Source organism: Lepidochelys olivacea (genome assembly GCF_965140295.1).
Source record: "Lepidochelys olivacea isolate rLepOli2 genome assembly, chromosome: 20".
In the NCBI taxonomy this organism is placed as follows: domain Eukaryota; kingdom Metazoa; phylum Chordata; order Testudines; family Cheloniidae; genus Lepidochelys; species Lepidochelys olivacea.
In genome coordinates, this window is record NC_140430.1 from 8,958,352 (window position 1) to 8,979,719 (window position 21,368).

General features: G+C 61.2%; 2 protein-coding genes across 5 annotated transcripts; one reads left to right on the plus strand and one right to left on the minus strand.

Annotated features, from left to right (window-relative positions):
* The first annotated feature begins 735 nt into the window (after nucleotides 1-735).
* On the plus strand, nucleotides 736-6,155 carry LOC311510318 (uncharacterized protein). Its single transcript, XM_084609895.1, has 3 exons — nucleotides 736-900; nucleotides 3,703-3,804; nucleotides 4,210-6,155. Exons 2-3 carry the CDS (start codon nucleotides 3,726-3,728, stop codon nucleotides 5,607-5,609), a joined length of 1,479 nt encoding a protein of 492 aa, XP_084466021.1. The 5' UTR covers nucleotides 736-900; nucleotides 3,703-3,725; the 3' UTR covers nucleotides 5,610-6,155.
* A 5,331-nt stretch (nucleotides 6,156-11,486) lies between these two features.
* PNPLA6 (patatin like domain 6, lysophospholipase) lies at nucleotides 11,487-21,181 on the minus strand. Of its 4 annotated transcripts, XM_084610334.1 has the most exons (6): nucleotides 21,012-21,179; nucleotides 20,759-20,828; nucleotides 16,996-17,112; nucleotides 14,092-14,240; nucleotides 13,382-13,534; nucleotides 11,487-12,789 (listed from the first exon to the last, which is right to left on the minus strand). In XM_084610334.1, the coding sequence occupies exons 2-6, from the start codon at nucleotides 20,775-20,777 to the stop codon at nucleotides 12,742-12,744; spliced, it is 486 nt and encodes a 161-aa protein (XP_084466460.1). In that variant the 5' UTR covers nucleotides 20,778-20,828; nucleotides 21,012-21,179; the 3' UTR covers nucleotides 11,487-12,741. The 4 variants fall into 4 exon arrangements, with proteins under 4 accessions (XP_084466460.1, XP_084466462.1, XP_084466459.1 ...); XM_084610336.1 differs by lacking the exon at nucleotides 16,996-17,112 and having other exon boundaries at nucleotides 21,012-21,181; XM_084610333.1 differs by lacking the exons at nucleotides 20,759-20,828; nucleotides 21,012-21,179 and having other exon boundaries at nucleotides 16,996-19,005.
* Nucleotides 21,182-21,368: the final 187 nt, after the last annotated feature.

Below are 21,368 nucleotides of genomic sequence, written 5' to 3' on the forward strand. Positions count from 1 at the left end.
TGAAGGTGTAGGGCTACTGGGAAGCGGCCCTGGGAATTAGAGCGGTGGTGTAGATAAAGGGGCATGATGGACAACTGCTATCCGCAGGGGTAGCGAGTGGACCAGGGTCTTCCTCACCTGCCATTAGCCACTGTGGGAAGTGGCCTGGATTTTGAGATACCCCAGAAGGGGAACTTGAATTCTTTAGTGGCCCAGTAGGAGAGCTGGGGCCTGAGATGCCCTCTGAGGACATGGCCTCAGGGGGAAGCCCTGGAGTAAGGCCTGCTGTCAGAGCGGAAACCACTACTAGACTATGGGACTGATTACGGATAAGGACCTAAGCCCAAGAAGGGCTTTAGGGGGAGGCCCTGCAGGCGCTCAAGCCCGGGGGACTGGGGAGACATGAGCGCACTCCTCCTCTACAGCGAGTGGAAAAAATGATCGCTGGATTTGAAACCCACGGACTATGGCTTGTTGTTGATTTGTATGTAGGTATTGGGTGTGAAGGGACAAAGTAAACCCAAAATAAAAACGGGGTAAGGCATCTGTCAGGCCAGAAACCCCTCTGTGGGCTCTGGGAGGGGCGTAGCCGCCTCTCTCCATAGCACAAGAAGGGTCAGGTGGGGGGGCCAGCGTGTCACATCCCGGCGGGCTGCTCCGTGTGGCATTCACGGGCAGTTGATGAGTCGCAGGCCGGCCCGGGACGCTGGTGGCCTTGCGGGACACGGGCTCTTGTCCGGAGCTAGTAGTAAGGAGCGGTGATTTCCACGGGAGCCGGGCCTGGAGGGGGAAGCGGGTGTCAGGAGCGGGGCAGCCCCGCGGGGACAGGCAGGGAGCCCTTCCCCGGCATTGCTGCTTCGTGCGGCCGCTCGGCGTCCCCGCGCTGCACGGAGCCCCGGCCGCCGGCGGGCGAGGCCCCTGGTAAACAGCCGAGGCCAGGCTGGAGCCGAGCGGGGCGGAGGGCGCGGGCTGCGGCCGGAGCTCGGGGAGGCCGGGTCCTTCGGCGGCGGGGCGGGCATTGGAAGTGCTCGCGCTGGGGCGGGAGGGGCCGGGCGGCTGAGCCCCCGCGGCGCGGGGCCGGGCGGAGGGGGCGGAAGCGGGGCCGGGCTGCTCCCGGGCAGCTCTGGGCACGCCGCGGGCAGCCCGGTCCGCTCCCCCGCCCGCAGCTGGCTCAGCGTGTGGGGCGGGCAGGCGCCCTCCAGCAGCCAGGCCGCTCCACGGTGGGGTGCACGGCTGCAGCCCGCGGATCTGCCCCGCCGCCCAGCCGGCTCCGGGACAGCTGGTACGGTGCGCTGGGGGGGGGGTGACCCCTGTCTGTGCAGGGCTCGGGGTGTGTGTGTGTGTGTGTGTGAGTGATCGGTGTCTGTGCAGGGGTGTGGGTGGGGGTTGGCTGCTCTCTGTGCAGGATTCTGTGTGTGTGTGTGTGGGGGGTGATCTGTGTCTGTGCAGGAGTGTGTATGGGGGGGGGTTGGCTGCTCTCTGTGCAGGGCTCTGTGTGTGTAGGGGGTGTGTGTGTGGGGGGGGGTGACCCCTGTCTGTGCAGGGCTCGGGGTGTGTGTGTGTGTGATCGGTGTCTGTGCAGGGGTGTGTGTGGGGGTTGGCTGCTCTTTGTGCAGGACTGTGTGTGTGTGGGGGGGTGATCTGTGTCTGTGCAGGAGTGTGTAGGGTGGGGGTTGGCTGCTCTCTGTGCAGGGCTCTGTGTGTGTAGGGTGTGTGTGTGTGGGGGGGGTGACCCCTGTCTGTGCAGGGAGCGGGGGTTGGCTGCTCTCTGTGCAGAGCTCTGTGTGTACGTGTGAGGGGTGCCTGTGACTGGTGTCTGTGCAGGGGTATGGGGGGAGGCGGTGTGACCTGTGTGTGTGTTTGGGGGGTGGGGAGGATCAGTTCTGGGTTAGGGTTACAGTTCTGTCTGGTTCTGTTCAATATCTTCAGTGACTTAGATGATGGCGCAGAGAGTGCACTAATAATGTTTGTGGACGATACCAAGCAGAGAGGGGTTGCAAGTGCTTTGGAAGATAGGATTAAAATTGAAAATGATCTGGAAAAATGGTCTAAAGTAAATACGATGAAATTCAATACGAACAAATGCAAAGTACTCCCCTTAGGAAGGAACAATCAGTTGCGCGCATACAAACTGGGAAATGACTGCCTAGGAAGGAGTATTGCGGAAAGGGATTTGGGGGTCAGAGTGGATCACAAGCTAAATATGAATCAACAATGTAACACTGTTTCAAAAAAAGCAAATGTCGTTCCGGGATGTATTCGCAGGAGTGTTGTAAGCAAGACTCAAGAAGTAGTTCTTACACTCTACTCCACATTGATATGCCCTCAGCTGAGTATTGTGTCCAGTTCTGAGCACCACCTTTCAGGAAAGATGTGGACAAATTGGAGAAAAGCAACAAAAATGATTAAAGGTCTAAAAAACATGATTTATGAGGGAAGATTGAAAAAACTGGGTTCGTTTAGTCTGGAGAAGAAAAGACTGAGGGGGGACATGCTCCCCATTTTCGAGTACATAAAAGGCTGTTACCAGGAGGAGGGAGGTAAATTGTTCTCCTTAACCCTGAGGATAAAGCAGCAATGGGCTTAAATTGCAGCAAGGGCAGTTTAGGTTGGACATTAGGAAAAACTTCCTACCTGTCAGAGTAGTTAAGCAGTGGAATCAATTGCCTAGGGAGGCTGTGGAATCTCCATCACTGGAGATTTTTAGGAGCAGGTTAGACAAACCCCTGTCAGGGATAATGCTCACTCCTGCTATGAGTGCAGGGGACTGGACTAGATGACCTCCCGAGGTCCCTTCCAGTTCTATGATTGGGGGTATCGGGAGAGGTGCTGCTTTGCAATGGCAGCACCAGCTGGTGATTGCTCTTTGGCCCATGGTAGTACTCGGAGCCATTTGGAGATGAGGCCTTATGGCACCGGGCCCTGCACAAGCCCAGAACGAAGACGCTCCTTGTGCCAAGGAGCTGGGGCGCTGTCCTAGCGGCAGGGGTCCCTGGGTGTGCTGTGGAGCGAGGGGGGTTTCCTCATTAGTGTGAGGCACTTCCTCCCTAGGTCGAATCCAGTGGTGTGATGATGTCTCCAGCACGAGCGCGCTCAGGGCTCTGTGGCTCAGAAGACCACAGAGCTGTTCCCTGTAGAGCTCTGATGGCCAGGCTGTGCGCTCTGAGGCTGGTTTGGGGCTCTTTCGGGAGGGCCGTGGTCTGTTTCCCCTGCAGGGCCTGAGTACGCGGTCTGCTCTGGAAAGTGCAGGAGTCTCTGCCACCCTCTTGTGACCGAGGGGATTGCTGGCTCTCTGCTCCATGCAGTGGGGTCCCCGGTGGGGCTGTTGGCTCACAGGACATGGGCGCTTCCCTGGCTTGCTCCTTTGCACGGAGTTGGTGTTCACCACACAGGGTGGCATTAGCCAGGCCAACTGTTTCCTACCAGTTCCGTTCAGAGGCTCAGTCCTGGCACTGCACGGAGCCAGTTTGGTTCAAGTCTGAAGCTGGCAGGGGACTTTTATACCCCTGTGTTAGTGAACGGCTGTGGAGCCTCGCTGGCACCATGGCTCGGGGAGTCCGTGGGGTCGTCTCCCCTCCACTCTGATTGTTTGTGTCTGAATTGACCCTCCTGTGTTTCCACAGGTGTTTCCTGGCTGTTCTGTCCATGCCAGCCCAGAGTGGCAGATGAACGCTGAGCTGGGTGGGTATTTAGCTGGATCCCACCTGCTCTGTTCTCTCCCAGCAGGGCCCCAATCCCAATACTGGATGGAGCTAGGGGAAGAGCTGCAAGTCCCAGATCTCAGCAAAGGCGAGGACGATGAGAGCTGGCCCGGCTCCCAAACAGGTGGGGGATCAATAAGCCCAGCTGAGAGGGATGGGGGCAGATGGGACCCCCCCAAAGCCACCCCTGCAAGCCCTCCTGGCCCAGCTCCTCTCAGAGGTTGTCACCACCCTCTCCCTGATCTGTGTGCACCACGGCCCCCAGAACCAGATGAGAGCCGTGTCTTGGCTCTCCCTGAAAATGCAAATAATAATTCCAGCCTACACAGAGGCAAAGAAAGGCTTGTGAACCTGAGCTGGGTGGTGCTGACGCCTGCCTGAGTCTGCAGCCGCCTGAAAAAGCTGCAAGAGGTGTGTGGAAACCGGCTCCGGGGGGGGCGGGGGCCACATGGGTGGTGCCTCAGGGGCCCTGTCCTAGCTGGCCTCCTGTGGGGACGGCTCATGCCCGATTGCCCATTTGTTCCTGCAGGTGAGAGGCTGGCGAGCGTGGCTGGGGCAGAGGATGCTGCTCCGGGAAGGGGCAGCAGCAGCACTGGTGTGGAGCTGGTGGGAGGAGCGTGGCACGAAGACCCGGCTGCGGGGGCAGAGGCAGCTGTGCGAGGAGGCAGGGCCAGGGCGGAGGAGGCTGTGCCGGGAGGTAGCGCTGCTGCAGAGCCGGCGCGGCACAGAGACCCCGCAGCCAGGTGGCCCTTTAAATGCAGCGAGTGTGGGAAGAGCTTCCGGCAGAGCGCCACGCTGACAAGGCACCAGCTCCTCCATGCGAGCGAGAGGCCCTACGTCTGCACCACCTGCAGCAAAGGCTTTTGCGACCGCGCGGCGCTGGCCACGCACCAGCGGGCGCACACGGGCGAGCGCCCCTTCCCCTGCCCGGTGTGCGGCAAGGCCTTCGCGGGCAGCTCGGCGCTGCTGGTGCATCAGCGCGTGCACACTGGCGAGCGCCCCTACCGCTGCGGGGAGTGCGGGCAGAGCTTCCGGCAGAGCGCCCACCTGACGCAGCACCAGCAGGGCGCCCACGCCAGCCAGCGCCCTCACACCTGCGGTCGCTGCGGCAAGAGCTTCGGGCTGCGCTCCACGCTGGCACGGCACCTGCAGACCCACAGCGTCGAACGCCCCCACGCCTGCCCTGACTGCCCTCGCCGCTTCCGCCAGCGAGCCCACCTGCTCCGGCACCGGCTAGCGCACACGGGCGAGCGCCCCTTCCCCTGCCCGGTCTGCGGCAAGGCCTTTGCCCTGAGCGCCACGTTGCTGCGGCACCAGCTGGTGCACACGGGCGAGCGCCCCTTCCGCTGCGGGGAGTGCGGGCGCGGCTACACCCAGAGCTCCTACCTGCGGCAGCACCAGCGCAGTGCCCACGCTGGCCAGCGCCCCCACGCCTGCCCGGACTGCGGCCGCGCCTTCGCCGACCGTGCCAACCTCCTGCGGCACCAGCGGGGCCACGCAGGCGCCCGACCCCACGCCTGTGCCGAGTGCGGGCGGTGCTTTGCCCAGCTGGCACACCTCCGGGAGCACGGGCGCACACACAGCGGGGAGCAGCCGTTCGGCTGCAGCCAGTGCGGCCGAGCCTTTGGGCACCGTTCAGCCCTGGCAGCGCACCAGCGGGCACACAGCGGGGAGCGCCCCTACCCCTGTGCCCAGTGCGGGTGCCACTTTGCCCAGCTGGCCAGCCTGGTGGAGCACCGCCGGCGGCACACGGGCGAGAAACCGCACGCCTGCCCCCGCTGCGGGCGCCGCTTCCGCCACCGCTCGGCCCTGCTTCGCCACCAGCGCTCCCATGCCGGAGCCTGCCCCTTCCGCTGCGGGCAGTGCGGGCGCGGCTACACCCGCAGCTCCAACCTCCTGCTGCACCAGCGGGTGCACGCTGCTGAGTGACATCCCAGCCCCCGCGACATCACTGGCAGCCGGTGACTCCCACCCCCCGCATGCTGGGATGGTCCTGGCCTGGTCTGGCCCTGACCAGAGTCCATACTTGTGCGTGGCCACTCCCCCGCCCACTGCCAGGAATGGGGCTGGCTGGGCCAGGCCTGCGTTGCCTGTCCAGGTACTGAGAGCGAGTGAAGCTGCTGCCACCAGTCATGGTTTCTCCAGCCCAGGTAGCAAACATGGGGGCAGAGCTTCCTGCAGGTGGGGCCCTGCTCAGGGGTGGGGCTCAGGGAATGGGGGCTGTGCCCAGGCAGTGCCTGACCCCATTTTTCTCCCCTCTTGCTGGCTGGTGCTGCCCGGGCTGCTGCTCCAGCACCCTGGGCCCTGCGGTGTGGCCCAGCCAAAGCCCGCCCTGCAGCTGTCCAGACGTGTGCGGGGCTGGGGAACAGAAGCAGGGGGACGCCAGCACTCAGTGCAGGCTTGTGGGAAACGGGAGGGGCTGGGTGGAGGGATGGGGGGGCTGGCTGCGGGAGCAGCTTCTAATGAATTTTCTAAAATGTTTTGTTACAAAGTGAAAATAAACCTGTGAAATTCCCAGGGGCCCTGTGTCATGTCTGCAGCGGGCAGGCTGGGCCCCATGGCCTGACTGCACCAAGCGCTCCCGAGGGGAATGCCAGCTGGGCACAGGCACCCGGTGTTGCTAGGGCTTCATTGGTGCTGCCACATCCTGGCTCCGTTTTGGAGAAATGTCTCTCTGGGGGCTTTTGTTGTCACCACATTGTGTGTGAACGTGGGCAGTGCCACCTCCCTGCTCCGCGCCAGTCACTCTGAGAGGAGCTAGCTGTCTCCCTCGTCTCAGCAGGGCATGATCCTTTGCACTGTCAGTGACTGTTTTGCTTCCCAGCTCTTAGCACCGCAGCGGGAGGCTTCTGTTCAGCTTGCAGCCCCGCAGCGTGCCCTCTCTTCCATCCCAGTTTCTCCGGCCGCCAGGTGGGACGGGGCTCGGTTGGCTCTGGCCACAATCCTGCTGCGCTGCGAGACCAGCCTGCATGAGGACACCGCCGTCAGCTGCCTGTGGAAATCACCAGCCCGCTGTGGCCCTGCGCGGGCTCTGCATTTCCTCTGCCTGGAAGTGTCTAAAGCTGCTGCAGAACGGCCTGCGGCAGGCCTGGGTACTCGGGGCCTTGCTTATGGGCCCAGAGCCCCAGATCAGCTTTATGCCTCATCTGCCACCTGTGGGGTGGGACATGGCTGCAGCAGCACGGCCAGGCAGCCACTGCCTGGTGTCAGCAAGGCGGGCTGACAATGAGCAGAGGGGAGATGGCTTCAGGCCAGGGGGTCTGTGCCCAGGTCTGGTGGAAAGGGGCAGCGATTGGGTCTTGGCTTTCCTAGGAGCCGCAGCTCCTCATAGTTCCAGCTCCCTAGACCTGAACACTCCCCGCTAGGCAGCAGGCTGAGGGGCACCAGCTCTGCTGCATGCTACTGTGGGCCTGGTCACTGGCAGCAGGCACCCTGGCCGTTAACCCCTGGAGCATCGATTCCCGGTGATGGGGCCCGCATGCTGCATGGGTGCCTTGGCCCTGGATTTAGTGTGAGCATCACAGGTGCCCAGCTGAGGGGTGTCTCTGTGCTAGGGGCCTGGTGCCTGGGGGAGGGGGCTCTTGGGGGTTGCAGTAACGGGGGGACCCTGCAGTTTGGGTCTCTGGGCAGGCCTAAGCTTTTCCATATAGTGGAGGCTTCCTAGAGCAAAGCTGGGGGACAGCTTGTCACGGAGTCCCTGGGCAATGCTCTGGAACTGCTCCCCATGAAGCCAGTCAGGACTCTGGGGTAGTCGCCTTTCTGTGAGCAGCCTGTCTTCAGGACACACAGCTCACACAGCTTCCACCTCCCTGGGTCTGATCTCGGAGCATTCAGCATCCTCTGCCCCTCCGTGTGCTTCCCCCCAGCGAGTCCGCTCAGGCAGGGCTCCAAGGGAAGCCAGAGGGTCCTGCACCCCAACTTCGCAGTCAGACGTGACTCTCAGCCAGCCAGTAAAACTGAAGGTTTATTAGACGACAGGAACATGGTCTAAAACAGAGCTTGCAGGTGCAGAGAACGGGACCCCTCAGCTGGGTCCATTTTGGGGGGCCGTGAGCCAGACAACCACGTCTGCACTTCACTCCATGTCCCAGCCAGCCCCAAACTGACACTCCCTCCAGCCCCTCCTCCTCTGGGCTTTGTTCCTTTCCCGGGCCAGGTGGTCACCTGATTCCTTTGTTCTCCAACCCTTTAGCTCTCACCTCCCAGGGGGGAAGGGCCCAGGCCATCAGTTGCCAGGAAACAGGGTGTCGGCCATTCTCTGTGTCCAGACTCCTGCACACACCGGCCCTCTAGGGCTCTGCAATGATCATACACCCTTACCCCACCACCTAGATACTTAAGAACTGCCTAGGGGAAACTGAGGCACCCCCATACTATTCAGAGGAAACATTAAGAAGAGTCCCACTTCGTCACATCTCTCCCCCCTTCGAGATCGAACTGAGCGGGGTCACTTTAGCCGGTGACCTGGGGAAGTTCGAAGCCACCAACGTTCCCATGGATGCCCCAGCCTTCCTTGGTAGGAGTTACACCAGGCCCTTCCAGTTTCACGCCCTCCCTTAGGTCGGGGGTGGTCGATAGCACTCGCAGGCCGCATGTGGGAAGGTTTATGCAGCCCATGCCCTTTGGCCACCCCAACAATGTCTCCCCATTGACCATCACCTTCTGCTCCCACTGGAGGTCTGAGGGGCCCGGCCCCAGGAAACTCCACACAGACATATAGGTTGGGACCAGGAGTGGGAGGCTGTCCACATCCCCAACCATCTGGATGACGGAGTCTATGGCCTTGGGACCCAGCAAGGGAGCTAGACACCGGGGCTTTTCCGCAGCGTCCCCTTGGTTCAAATCGCCAGCCTGCTCAAAGGCAGTGAGGTGGCATCCACATCCCTTCCCCCTCCTTAACCAGGGGCAGCAATTTAGTCTCGAGGTTCCCTGCGGAACTGGCCCCCCGGGGTCTATCCCCACTCACCCCGGGGAGGTCCCCTAGGCCTCTCCGCCCCACCACCACCAGTTCATGCTGCTGCTGCTTCTGCAGCTCTTTCTCGGGCTCTCGCTGTCTCCCACAGTCCTCTTGCTCCCTCGGACTCAGCTCCAATCCCGTCCATCTCCGATCCCCCGATGGGGAACCCGATCGTGAAGACCCTCGTCTGGTCGGGGACAGGAGTCTTGGGGATGCCTGGCTACCACTCCAGCTGCTCCCAGATCCTGCTATAGCCCCATTGGGGGTCAGGAATCTGTTCCTTAGAGCGGTCATCCTCCTCCAGCTGCACGATTAACTGTGCTTTGGTGAACTTTCCAACGCTCAACCCTCTCTTTTTGCACAGGGTTACAATGTCCTTCTTAAGGAGATGGTGACAGACCATCACTCCGCTCCTCCCAAGTTGTTGTGGACTCACAGGCCCGTGTGTTCTCAGCTCCCCACGGTTTCCAGGGAGAACCCCTAGTGTGCCAGCCCTTCTCGAGGTCACCACCTCTTTGCCAGGGTCGAGCTTCAGACTCCTCCGCCCCTTGGACTGCTCACTGCAATCCCCAGGGGAACCCTGTTACTGCAAAAGTCCTTCTCTCTCCCCGGGCCAAGCTGCAGGCTCCTCCGCCCCTGAGACTGCTCACTGCAGTCCCCAGGGGGACCCCATTACTGCACAGTCCTTCTCGCTGGTCACACACTCCCAGGGGTTAACCGCCCCCCGAAACCGCTCCTCTCTGAGCCTTCAGCAGGCCTGGTCCTCGGCGATCCCCCTTCGTGTTACTGCTCCCCAGTCACTTACTGCAGGAAGCGCCATCCACGGGGTGCAGTACATCCCACCGCTGGCACCAGTTGTCACGGAGTCCCTGGGCGATGCTCTGGAACTGCTCACCATGAAGCCAGTCAGGACTCTGGGGTAGTCGCCTTTCTGTGAGCAGCCTGTCTTCAGGACACACAGCTCACACAGCTTCCACCTTCCTGGGTCTGACCTCGGAGCATTCAGCATCCTCTGCCCCTCCGTGTGCTTCCCCCCAGCGAGTCCGCTCAGGCGGGGCTCCTGGGGAAGCCAGAGGGTCCTGCACCCCAACTTCGCAGTCAGACGTGACTCTCAGCCAGCCAGTAAAACAGAAGGTTTATTAGACGACAGGAACATGGTCTAAAACAGAGCTTGCAGGTGCAGAGAACGGGACCCCTCAGCTGGGTCCATTTTGGGGGGCCGTGAGCCAGACAACCACGTCTGCCCTTCACTCCATGTCCCAGCCAGCCCCAAACTGACACTCCCTCCAGCCCCTCCTCCTCTGGGCTTTGTTCCTTTCCCGGGCCAGGTGGTCACCTGATTCCTTTGTTCTCCAACCCTTTAGCTCTCACCTCCCAGGGGGGAAGGGCCCAGGCCATCAGTTGCCAGGAAACAGGGTGTCGGCCATTCTCTGTGTCCAGACTCCTGCACACACCGGCCCTCTAGGGCTCTGCAATGATCATACACCCTTACCCCACCACCTAGATACTTAAGAACTGCCTAGGGGAAACTGAGGCACCCCCATACTATTCAGAGGAAACATTAAGAAGAGTCCCACTTCGTCACACAGCTCCTGGACTCCCACTGGGCCCTGCTGGGAGCCAGATTGGGCCGCATCTCCTGAGCCAGAGGGAGGCCCCTAGGGCAGGTGGGAGGCCACCCGTGCAGTGATCCAAGGGCAGTAACCGGGGAGTAGCTGAGAGGAGAGCCGGGCCAAGCAGCTGACAGGGGTATGGGGCCTGCTCAGCCATGGCCAACTGCCCACCAGGTGGCTGCAATTTCTCCTTGCTGCTACTAGACCAAGGTTAATTGCAGAAGCTGGGGCTACATGGGTCCTGGTCCTTGGGTTGGGGGCTCCATGACAGTGATGGGGTGCCTGGAGGGAGGTGCAAACAGCATCCCAGCAGCTCAGCCAGGAATGTGGGGGTGCCCAGGAGCCAGGGGGGGGGCATGTCTGCTGAGCCCAGGAATAGCAGCCTGACCTGGCAGAGTTACACACAGCCAGGGAGCAAGGCTCTGGCCTAAATCACCCACCACCCCCTGGCCATGGGTCCCCTGGCTTCCCCTACAAGCCAGGCAAGCTGGGGCTATAGCAGGCCCTGCTGATCCCTGATACTGAGTGCAGGGCCCAGCTCTGCCCCCCAGAAAGCCCAGGCCCTCTCTAGGGGTGTCAGGTGGGGCTGGGAAGGAGAAGCAGCTGCAGGAGAGATGCTGAGGGGCATGTCCCAAAGCAGCAATGCGGAGGAGGGCAAGAGGGAAATGACACTGCCCCTATACCCAGTGCATGTAGGGGAGGAGGGAGAGGCAGTGTTTTCACCAAAGCACTCAGCCTGGGTAGGGAGACGTAGGACTCCCAGGTTCTGGACTCAGTGTGGTGTTCAGGATCCCAGGTGGCAATCCAGGGGAAGAGAAGCCGGCAGAAGCTGGGGGCATCTGCCTCACCCCATCTTGCAAACCCCCCCCTCACTTGAGTAGGTCATGCAGCAGCACGCGGCCAGGAGCTGAGCCCTGGCACCCAGCAAGGAGTGTGCAGGCATAGGGCCATGGGGGAAGTGTGCATGGCCCTGGCTGCCAGCTGCACCCCATGGCCCTCCATGAGGCAGGCAGAGGGCAGGTGAAGGGAGCAGCAAGGAAGGGCTATGGGCCCTCGTGTGTGTGGCGGGGAGGGGCTGGGGTAGGCCTGCCCCAGCATCCTGCCCTCATCCCCACCCCCTACCAGCAGAGGCTGCTGGACTGGGCCCTGCTGTCCCTGAAGCGATGCAGGGCCTTGGACTGAGCAGCATAGTGTTATACCAATATAATAAAAACCAGCAGGATCTTATTAAAGGGGAAAAGGCAAAATGCCACATTTATTGTGAATACAGAAAGAATCACAGTAAGCAGTTAGTTATAGCTATAACATTCCATTCAATTTCATATTTATACACACACACACACAGAGGTTCTGCAAGGTTGTTATCATAGTTACCAGCCTTAGAGTTGCTCATGCCAAGCCACTGGCCAGGTGGCCTGGATATGAGGAGGGAGCAGGGCCTTGTCAGATGCACATCTGATGCTCCTGGAAGGTGGTTTGCAGAAGCAGACCCCAAAGTTCTCACTTTCTAGAGTCCATTTTTATAGGAATTTCTTCTTAGGCCAGTCTGTGGGAATTGCTTCATCATGCTATTGCTGAATCAATCAGCAGATGGCACATTCCTGACGGCTCCGTGCTGCCAGATGTTATCTTGTTCTTTGGTTCTCCCATTCTTGAGGCTGTTGGGTGGATTCCAGTCTGCCCTCCGGGGGTCCTCTGGTTATTTCCACTTGACGCCTTCTTCAGCCGATGGACACTGGATTCTTAGGCTGGCACCTCCCTGATCATTCAGTTATTATCCACACCAAGCATCCATCCACATACATCCGCTATCTCTATTTTAATCACAATTGTTAACAAAGCGAGATGAATACAACAAAAGGGCGGGGAGTCTCTGGGTGCTGTTTCTGTTGTTACAGAGTATTGCTTTGAGTCTCCCTCCGTGTGAGTAGTTGTTACAAAGTGTTGCTTTGAGAACAGACTCTGTCTAGGATGTACTAACACAATTAGCAGCTTGCAAGTTTTACCCAGAGAGGGAGAGAAACAAAACCCAAGAGACCTCTTAATTAGTAATACCCTGGAATTTAAACTATGGGGAATCAAACTCATTTGTGATTTTAATACAGAACTTCAATATAATCCAACAATAGGCCTGCAACTGATACAGCGGTTAGCTGAGGGCCCCCCTGGAACTGCAGCAGCGCTGGCCTGGGTCAAGTACTGGCTGATGGAGAGTGCTGGGCCTAGTGGCCGCCCCTCCACCCTGCGGTGCGTCCAGGCCAGGTCCCACTGCATACTGGAAGATGCAGAAGGGCTGCTGACCCCAGCAGAACCCTGGCCATTAACTGAGTGGAACCAGGCTGGCCTCAGGACTCCAGCAGCAGATGCAGGCCGGGGGGATCTAGCGCAGGATAGGCTCCAGTGCCCCAGCTACATGCAGGCCGCAGTCTCCAAGTGCCAGCCCTGGGCCTGCAGGCTCCATCTGTCCCAGTGCGGGAGCAGGCGGCTGGGCTCACTCCTGGGGCGGGGAGTTGCGGTGCCGCAGACTCTTCTCCTCATCCTGGAAGGAGAAGACACCGTGTGATGGCACAGCCCCAGCCCCTGGGGAGAATGGGGCCCAGCCAGCCACCAAGGGGCAGGAGGGGGCAGCAGTGCTGCTGTCATGGTGGGCCCTTGCCCTCAGGCCAGAGAGCTCAGGGCCAAGAAGGACCAGCAGGACAAGTGTGAACTCAGACTAGAGCCCAGTCAGTGGCTGAGCGGAGAACACACACAGGGCCTCTCCCTACCTGGGCACAGCCCATGGCCCAGATTGGGGCCTCCCACCCTCCCCGGCCAAGCGCAGCCCCCAGCCTCCCATACCCTGCTGAGCACAGACCCCACCCTCCCCCCAGATCAGGACCTCCCACCTGCCCCACCCCCAGCCGAGCACAGACCCTCCCCTGGCACCCCAGATTGGGGCCTCCCACCCTCTCCACCCCTGCCCGAGCACAGACACCCCCCCCACCAGATCAGGGCCTCTCACCCCCAGGCCAGTGCAGCCCAGGGCCCAAATCAGGGCCTCCCACCTCCCCGCCCCCAGCTGAGCACAGACACCCCCCCAATCAGGGCCTCCCACACTCCCCACCCTCACGGCCCAGGCCATCTGGACTCACATAGATCTCGTTGAACTTGCCAAAGTCCATGGTTTTGAAGTGGTCGATGGGCGGGCGAATGTATTCGCAGTAGGAGCTCGACTTTACTACCTCCAGCTGGCGCACACACAACACATAGGCCAGGCGTAACTGGATCTCTGCCATGTCGGGCACCTGTATGTGTGTGGGGAAAAACAGGAGTGTCCTGCAAGGGGCTGGATCAGCCCCACCTGGGACAGCATCCTGGGGCAGGAGGCTGCAAGGGACAGTCTCTCCTACTTTCTGCAGGTCTGACTCCCCTCCAGCTGGCTCAGTCCAGCTGAGTGGCTGGAGCCGGATCCCAGCAACTGCTCCTGGGGCATCAGGAGTGACTGTGCCCAGCCAGCCTGAGGGAAGCCACCTGGCTGCCAAGGCAGGCCCGCATGCTCAGGCAGGAGCAGCCCTGGGAGGCAGGGGCTGTGGTGGAAGGGACCCTGCCAGCAACAAGGGCTGTCGCTGCCCTTGGGGTAGAGGGCAGAGTCACAGAAGGGGAGAGGGATGGTGAAAAGCCCCAGCCCTGGGTGGGTGGGGCCCACCTGCCTCCCCTCACATGCCCCCCCGGCCTGCAGCATGTGTCAGGTGCGGCCCAGGTGGCTGGGGGGACGTGCCTGCAGGCAGCAGGAGAGATGGGGCAGATTCCCCTTGGAGGGGGCTCTCGGGCACGGAAGCCCCCAGGGCAGGGCAGGGCTCACCTTGACCTTCTGGGTCCAGGGATTGAGGCGTTTCCACAGCAGCCACCAGCCTGAGAGGCTGTCGCCGTAGTTGCAGAGGTCAGTCTCGTCCTGGCTGCCCACGTCGATGGCGACCACTGTTTTGGTGCCCATGGTCCGGGCAATGTCCGCTGGCGTCAGAGAGAGCGTGTCAGGGGCGGCGGCCCGGCAGGGAGTGGCACTGCCGGCTCCCCATGCTCCTGCCTGTTGCCATTAGGGCAGCTCCCCGCCCCATGCCCCAACCCCCAACCACAGCTGGGGAGCAGGGCAGAACCCCAGCCACAAGCAGGAGGTGGGGAGCAAAGCCAGGTTTGCAGCAACCACTTTTCTCCCCTCACCCCCATTTGCGTGGGAGGCATGACCAGCATGAGAGCAGGCGGGGTAGGTGGGGGTGGCTCCGCAGCACCAGGGAGTCCAGGGACCCCTTCCCACTAGCACTGCCCAACTGGCCAGGCGTGGTGCTTCCCAGTGCAGGGTCCAGCATGGCTAGATCTTCCCCATCCCACCTCTGACTTTCTCTGTGTGAAGTGCAGGTCCAGCTCACCCAGCCTCCCCCGGCTGGCTCTGTTGTGCCTGGGAGCTCCCCCTCCATGGCACATTCAGAGGGCAGTAGGAACCCGCAACTCGTCCCAGGCAAGGACCCCTGGCCAGACAAGCTGCAGCAGGACTGTCCCACGCTGAACTCTGGACTCCAAGCTGCGACAGGGACAGCCCATCGCAGTGCTGGGGAGGGCCCAGTGCAGCTCCAGGGGCAGTGTGTAAATGGCTGTCTGCCAAAGACCTGCTGAAGGCTTCACCCAAGCCCGTGACTGCCAATGGGTGCAGTCTCTTCTGTTAGGCTCCATGGAAGGAGCAATTAAGCCCCTTTATGGAGTGAGGTAACTAAACAGAAGCCATTGCCCAAGGCCCTGGGTGTGTCACATGGCAAGGCCAACCATCAGCTGAACTGTGTGAGCTGAAGGCTTCCCTGTAAGTTTTTGTAACATTTTTTTGAAAGTGTGTGACTCAGTTTCCCTATTGTGTAATGCTACCTCCTGGGTATGAAGGGGCTAATCACTCCTCAGGGACAGGGAGATGAGCTGTGGGTGTTACAGAGGCAGGTCTGCGGTGGTTTGAATGAACTATCAAGAACTGTCCCCACATGGACAAAGTTGCCTCGGAGACACCCTGAGCGGACAGTGACTGTCACAGACTGGGAGCTGAGGGGAGCCCTGCAGGACAGCCGCGGAGACAAAGAGAGCAGGTGTATGTGTGTGGAGGGGGTTAAGATGGCTGCTGCCCAGCCGGAAGATTGAGAATGCAGGCGGATTGGAGCAGAGGCTACTGCTAACAAAGGCTCTGAGTTCAGACAGACTTGAGCCCCTCGGTCCTGGAGTCCAGGTGACTAATGACGGGGCCGTGGTCTGAACAGGCTGTGCAGCGTCACTGCCACTCCCTGCTGGCTGCATTGTTGCCAAAAGGGTCGAGTCTCCCACGGGGTCTACACTCAGCTGGACTCACTGGGGAGCCCCGGCGAGAAGCAGGGGGGCTGGAGCCTGAAGTCTCAGAGTCATAGGGCTCGCCCTTGCAAAGAGGAGGCCTGAGGCCTAGCACAACCATAGGGGCATCCTGAGCATGATGGGCACCCTGGGACACCAGGACAGAGGGGGGACTGGTTGAAGCTGTGAGGACCTGAACCGAGCAGCCGGCGGCAGTAGTAATGGTGGGGGCGGCCATGACGGGGACAGAGACAGAGCTCTGGGGGGACAGGACAGGCAGCTGGGAAATCGGGACCAAGGAACGTGCCTGCTGCTGTTTGCTCCTGCTGCTCCCATGTGAAGGCGGCTGGGGGCGTTCTCAGTCCACAGACAGAACCACCTGGTTCTCCCTGTAGGAGGAGGCCCCGGCAAGGCCTCACTTCACTGGGGCTGAAGGGGAACAGGGACATTCCAGGGCCTGACAGGCCCACGCTCAGCCCAGCTCCTGCATGTAGCGATGGGAACCGCCACTCGTGGAGCCCGCTCGGCCCAGGGCATCAGCAACAAGGCTGGTGCTCCGTTCCAAGCAGCCAGACCCCGCCCCTCCCCGGGGCTGCCTGCCTGCGCTGGTACCATTTGGCTGCAGCACGGATCGGCAGGTGCTGATGCACGAGGCTGAGCTCAGTGCGACTCCACGCAGCTGCAAAGGGAACCTGGTTCCTTGGGACCTGAGGCTGTTTGCTCTGGAGCCTCAGGTACAAGCCTCCCCCGTCCCTGCTCGGGGGCTTGTGGGGCCAGGGGCTGAGGGAAAAGCTCAAAACCTCCATGGGTAAAGAGCTGGGCACGGTTCCAGTTGGGGAGCAGCCTGCGGTTCTTCCGTGGCCTTTGCTCCAGTTTAAGAAGCCCTCACCCAGGCCGGGGCCCAGCACTGCGGTTCCATAATGTCCAGCCCTCAGCCTGACTCCAAGGGGGAGGCAAAGCAGGGACCCCCCGACCCCCCAAACCCATTCCCCACTTGGGATGCCAGGGACAGCAGACAGCAAGAACGCAAAGGAGCCATTGGGGAAGAGCTGCTCCCCTACACACACATATAACATGAGCCTGCCCAGCTGGCCATGGGCCCAGGTGCTGCACCAGCCCCGCAGGGTGGTGGGAGGGAAGCCCCACTCCCTGAGCAGGATCCCCACTTCGAGTGAGTTGCTGGTTTTAACGATAACATTCCTCCAGCCCCACAGAAGGGCAAGAGGCCCGGGCCCCAGCTCAGCCGTGAGGAGGCTCTAGTGCTGCGGAGACACCAGAGGGGGGCGATGGAGACGCGCCAGGGCAGAGCCAGGCGACGGGGGCAGGGAACTCTGGCAGCAGTGGTGCCTCCCCCGGTGGCCTGCTTCGCGGTCTGTGAGCAGCGTCTCCATCAGCGGCAGGTACTTGCCTGGCAGGTTGTTGGTGTAGCCACCGTCCATCAGTAAGTTGCCATCCTTTGGGTCACAGAGTGGCGGCAGGTACCCGGAAAGGGTCATGCTCGCTCGCACATACCGCCACAGCGAGCCTAACCGGCAGGAACAGACGCAGTCAGGAGACGGCCTCTTGCAGTCCCGGAGCCCCGGGAAAGGGAGGGCGCCTCGGCACCCAGGCTGGGGAATCTGCAGAGTCCTTGGAGCCAGCGAGAGTCTAGCCAACTGCTTAGAACTCAGCCAGGGGTTGGGTCCCGTCCTTGCCCCTTGCTCTGGAACAGCCGGTGCCTTGGATTGACTCCCAAAGGCCTCAGGAGAGACCGAGCACCTGGCCTCGTGGCCGAGGCTCCCAGCACCGGCCCCCATGAGGTGCAGATTTCTCAGCTTGAGCAGCACACATCTGGCCGGGGTGCTGGGATCCAGCCTGTGCCCTCAGGCCTGTCAGAACCAGCCCTCGCCAGGGAAGGACAAGCTATGGCATGGAAGGAGGCAGTGGCTGCAGCCCAACTTGGGGCGGCCGTGGCAGAGTATGGTGGGCAGGGGTTGCAGCCAGTTGCCACCCCGGCCCAGCCTGGCCCTCCCTTCCAAGCCACGCAGGTCATCCCCGTGGCCCAGGGCCCGAGGAGCGCATGATGCTGACCTGGGACATTGTTAACATAGCAGCCGCCCACAAGCAGGTGGCTGTCCTTGGGGTCGCAGAGAGGAGGCAGGTAGGGGGGGTAAGATGCACTGGCTCTGACGTAGCGCCATACACTGCCTGCTGGAGGGAGAGGAGACAGTCACAGGGCACGGGGACAGCACAGACGGAGAGAAGACAGGAAACGACAGGACAGAAGCTTCAGAAATCCAGATGCCTTCTTTGGAGCAGGGGTACTGGGAGGTCTCCCCAGCCTGGCAGGGAGAGGGCACACCGGCTCAGACAAGGGGTGGTCTGTGCTAGGAGTCAGGCTGGGTGTGGGAACAGGTATCCCCTGCCACCCCCAGCCTAATAGAGGGACAGACCCTTGTGACATACCCAGAAATCTGCCCCCCACCAGAGGAAGGACCAATTCCCTGAACACCCGTCCCCCTCAGCCCACTCCAGCTAGTGGTGGCTACACTGACAACTGGGCTGGGCTATTCTACCTACCCCAACGCCCTGCTCGCTCTCCCTGCCATGGGGCAGTGCCAGGCCCTGGCCCAACGAGACGCTGCTATGTGCTTGCTGGCAGAAGGCTGCCCGGCAACACGCACACGGGCATGTTGGGACCAGCACTCAAGGGGCTGCGGGACCCCGGGGGCCAGGCCAGCTCGGGAATGAGGCTGCGCAGGCTATGACTTCAGCTGGCTGTCAGGAGCTCTTTGCAGGACTTTGCCTCAGCCTGCAGCCTTCACCTTAGACAGAGCTCTTCAGCGCCCAGGGCTCAGACGCCAGGACAGGACTGTCCAGGGCCGGAGGCAGCAGCACAGGCTGGGCACTGCTGGCCCAGGAGGAGATGGAGGCACACGCTGAGATGGGGGTGCAGGGGGTCTCCAATCACTGCAGGAGGCAGAAGCCCCATTCCATGGGCTTTGGGGGAAGGGCTTCAGCTGATGCCTCTGGATGCCAGCTGAGGACCCCTGGGTAGGACAGCAGGGTCCTGGTAGGGAGAAGGCCTTCCCCTGGCATCTGCCCAGGAAGAGAGCACTCACACACACACAGACACGCAGCAGAGCCAGCCCTGCCCCTCCCTGACCCATCTCCCTGGCCCCTGGACGCAGTGAGTTAGGGGTGAGTGGGGTTAGTTGGCGTTAGGACAGACAAGCAGGCAGAGTGAGAGCCAGGCAGTTACAGCTGCCGGGGCACCCCGTGGACAGGCATGGATGGATCAATGTCCCAGGTGAGATCAGGCGCCTGTGACAGACAAGGCACAAGATGAGGACCGAGGGCAGAGACTGAGTTTGAACCAGCAGCTCCCCCCTCCTACCTCTCCAGGGAGCCCTCAACCAGCACCAGCACCTAAGTGCAAGGATGGAACGCTGCCCCTTGTCCGCCCCAGCCCCGCCACACGCACCCCCCTCCACCTGCCTCCCCCAAGAGCCTCCAACCACCACCGCCTGAGTGCAAGAACAGAACGCTGCCCCTTGTCTGCCTCAGCCCCAGCCCCAGCCTCACCACACACCCACCCACCCCCATAGCAGGCCCTCAATCCACCCAGAGCTCCCAACCACCACCACCCAAGTGCAAGGACAGAATGCTGCCACAGCTCCCCCCACTCACCCAGAGCTGCCCCTGCTGCTGCTGCTAACACGCCATCCAGCTGGCCCAATGGGGGTGTCAGATGACAGGAGGGCCGCTCAGGCCAGACGTGAGGGGCAGGGGGCAGCAAGGTTAGTGTGTCCCATAGCCCCATCTTGTGTTCTCTCCACACAGTCAGGGGTGGGGGGTGTTACCAGGGGTTAGTGAGTAGCAGAATTGTTACAATCAGGGAACAGGGGAAGAGCCAGACAGGGACCAAGTGGGCAGCAGAGTGTGGGAATGGGCAAGGGGGAAGGGAGGGACCAGCTCTGACCAGGAGCAGCGTCAGCAGCTCTTGGGCCTGGGTTCTGCTGGCCCAGGCTGGCCCTTGCTGCCCCCAGAAAGACAGGAATGGTGTTTGGCCGCTTGGGGATTCTGGGCCCTGAGGCCAGGTGATCAGGGGGAGCCAGCAGCTCCTGCTGCCACGGGCAGAGCCCTGGGTGGGGGAAGCCCCCAGGCTCTGGTGTTTGGCCCCAGTCAATTGGGGCTGAGTGCTCCCTATAAGGGGTGCCCCAGCCCCTGGGAGAGCAGCCAGGGCTGCTGCGGAAGGAGGGGGTGGCCCAGAGCCTGGCTTCGCCTGTAGCCCAGCCCTGGCAGCAGAGCTAGCGCTCCCTGTGCCACCAACAGCAGCTTCTGCCCTGGCTCTCTCGCAGGGGTGGGGGCGTGTCTCCTTTATTTCAGCCCATCACTCCTAATTAGACCTCTGGAGCCCTGCCCTGACAGCCCCTGCCCTCCTTTCAGCCCTTTCCTGTAACATTATCCTTCTCTGCAGGGCAGGGCGCCGAGGGGCCCTGACAGGTGTGGGGGCAAAGACATTGAGATGGCCATGCCCAGCCCAGTCCCTCACTGTGTTAGTAGATGGCTTGGCAGTCGGGTGGCCCATGCCAGCTGATGTGGGCTAGGGGTTACAAGCACTGCTTCCTGGGGGGCAGGGGGCACTCTCTAGAGCAGGCGATAACCTGCTCCCATCCTTAGAAACATCGGTTCGGCACCTGAGGGGCGGCAATGCTCAGCTAGGGTTGCCAACCCTCCAGGTTTGGCCTGGAGTCTCCCGGAACCAGCATCGATCCCCCGGCGTCTACTGAAAGCCATCCAGGAGATTTTGATAGGCTATTTTAAGGAAACGACATTATGTCATGTTGGAAAAAAAAAATCTCCTGAAATAGCTTCAGTCAGAGTAGGCCTCCCTAAGCTGAGCCCAGGCCTGGCCTGGCCACGTGGACCCATCGAGCACACACACAGCAGGGCTCTTTGGAGAGAGCCAGCAGGGGCCGAGACAGGCCAGTGAGGCCCATTACTCTCAGCAACCAACCAGGCTCCACCCCACAGGCTGCGCTCCTGGCTCAGGGTGGGGGGCAGGGAGAGGCCTCTGGCTCTGGGCCCTCACATGAGCAGGATGCTGAGGACTTGGGCCCCAACAGCCAGGGCGCCATGCACCTCGTGCAGCCTGGGACACGCCACGGGTGTGGGGCGCAGGCACTTACCGTCCTTGTGGACCCGCATGGCCGAGGCTGTGATGTCCGTCGTCACGTTGAAGTAGGGGAGCCACAGATCCTGCAGGGGCACAAAGGGCTAATCAGAGACGTGGGGGCTGTGCAAGGCACCACGCTCCTTGGGCAAGGCCGGGCTCCAGGGAACACCGCTGCCGGCAGGGGGCGTTGCTCAGGGCTGCCCAGCAAGAGGCTACTTTGAGTGTTCTGCACCAGGACCCCCGCCCAGCTTCCTGGATCTCCCTACCTCAATCTGCTTGTCCTGGAAGACCTTGTTGATGCTGGTGTTGCCGGCACCCAGTGCCGAGAGGCTGAACAACAGCTTGAGTGGTTCGTTACCCGGTGTGCTACACCCAATAATCACAACGGGGTGGAGAAGCAGAAAAGTTTATTTGCAGCTGCAAAAAGGTACAGGGAGAATAAAATCTCCAATCCTGCACCCAGAGCAGGAAGTTACACAGGCTTTTATACATCCTTTTTCCCAGCATACCTATCCAATAGCAAGCTGCCCCAAGTATCCATATAGCCAGCCAATCCAGTTCCCAGCTAGTTCCCTGATTCTCTGTATCATTTGTTAAACCATACATAAAGCTGCTTTATTCAG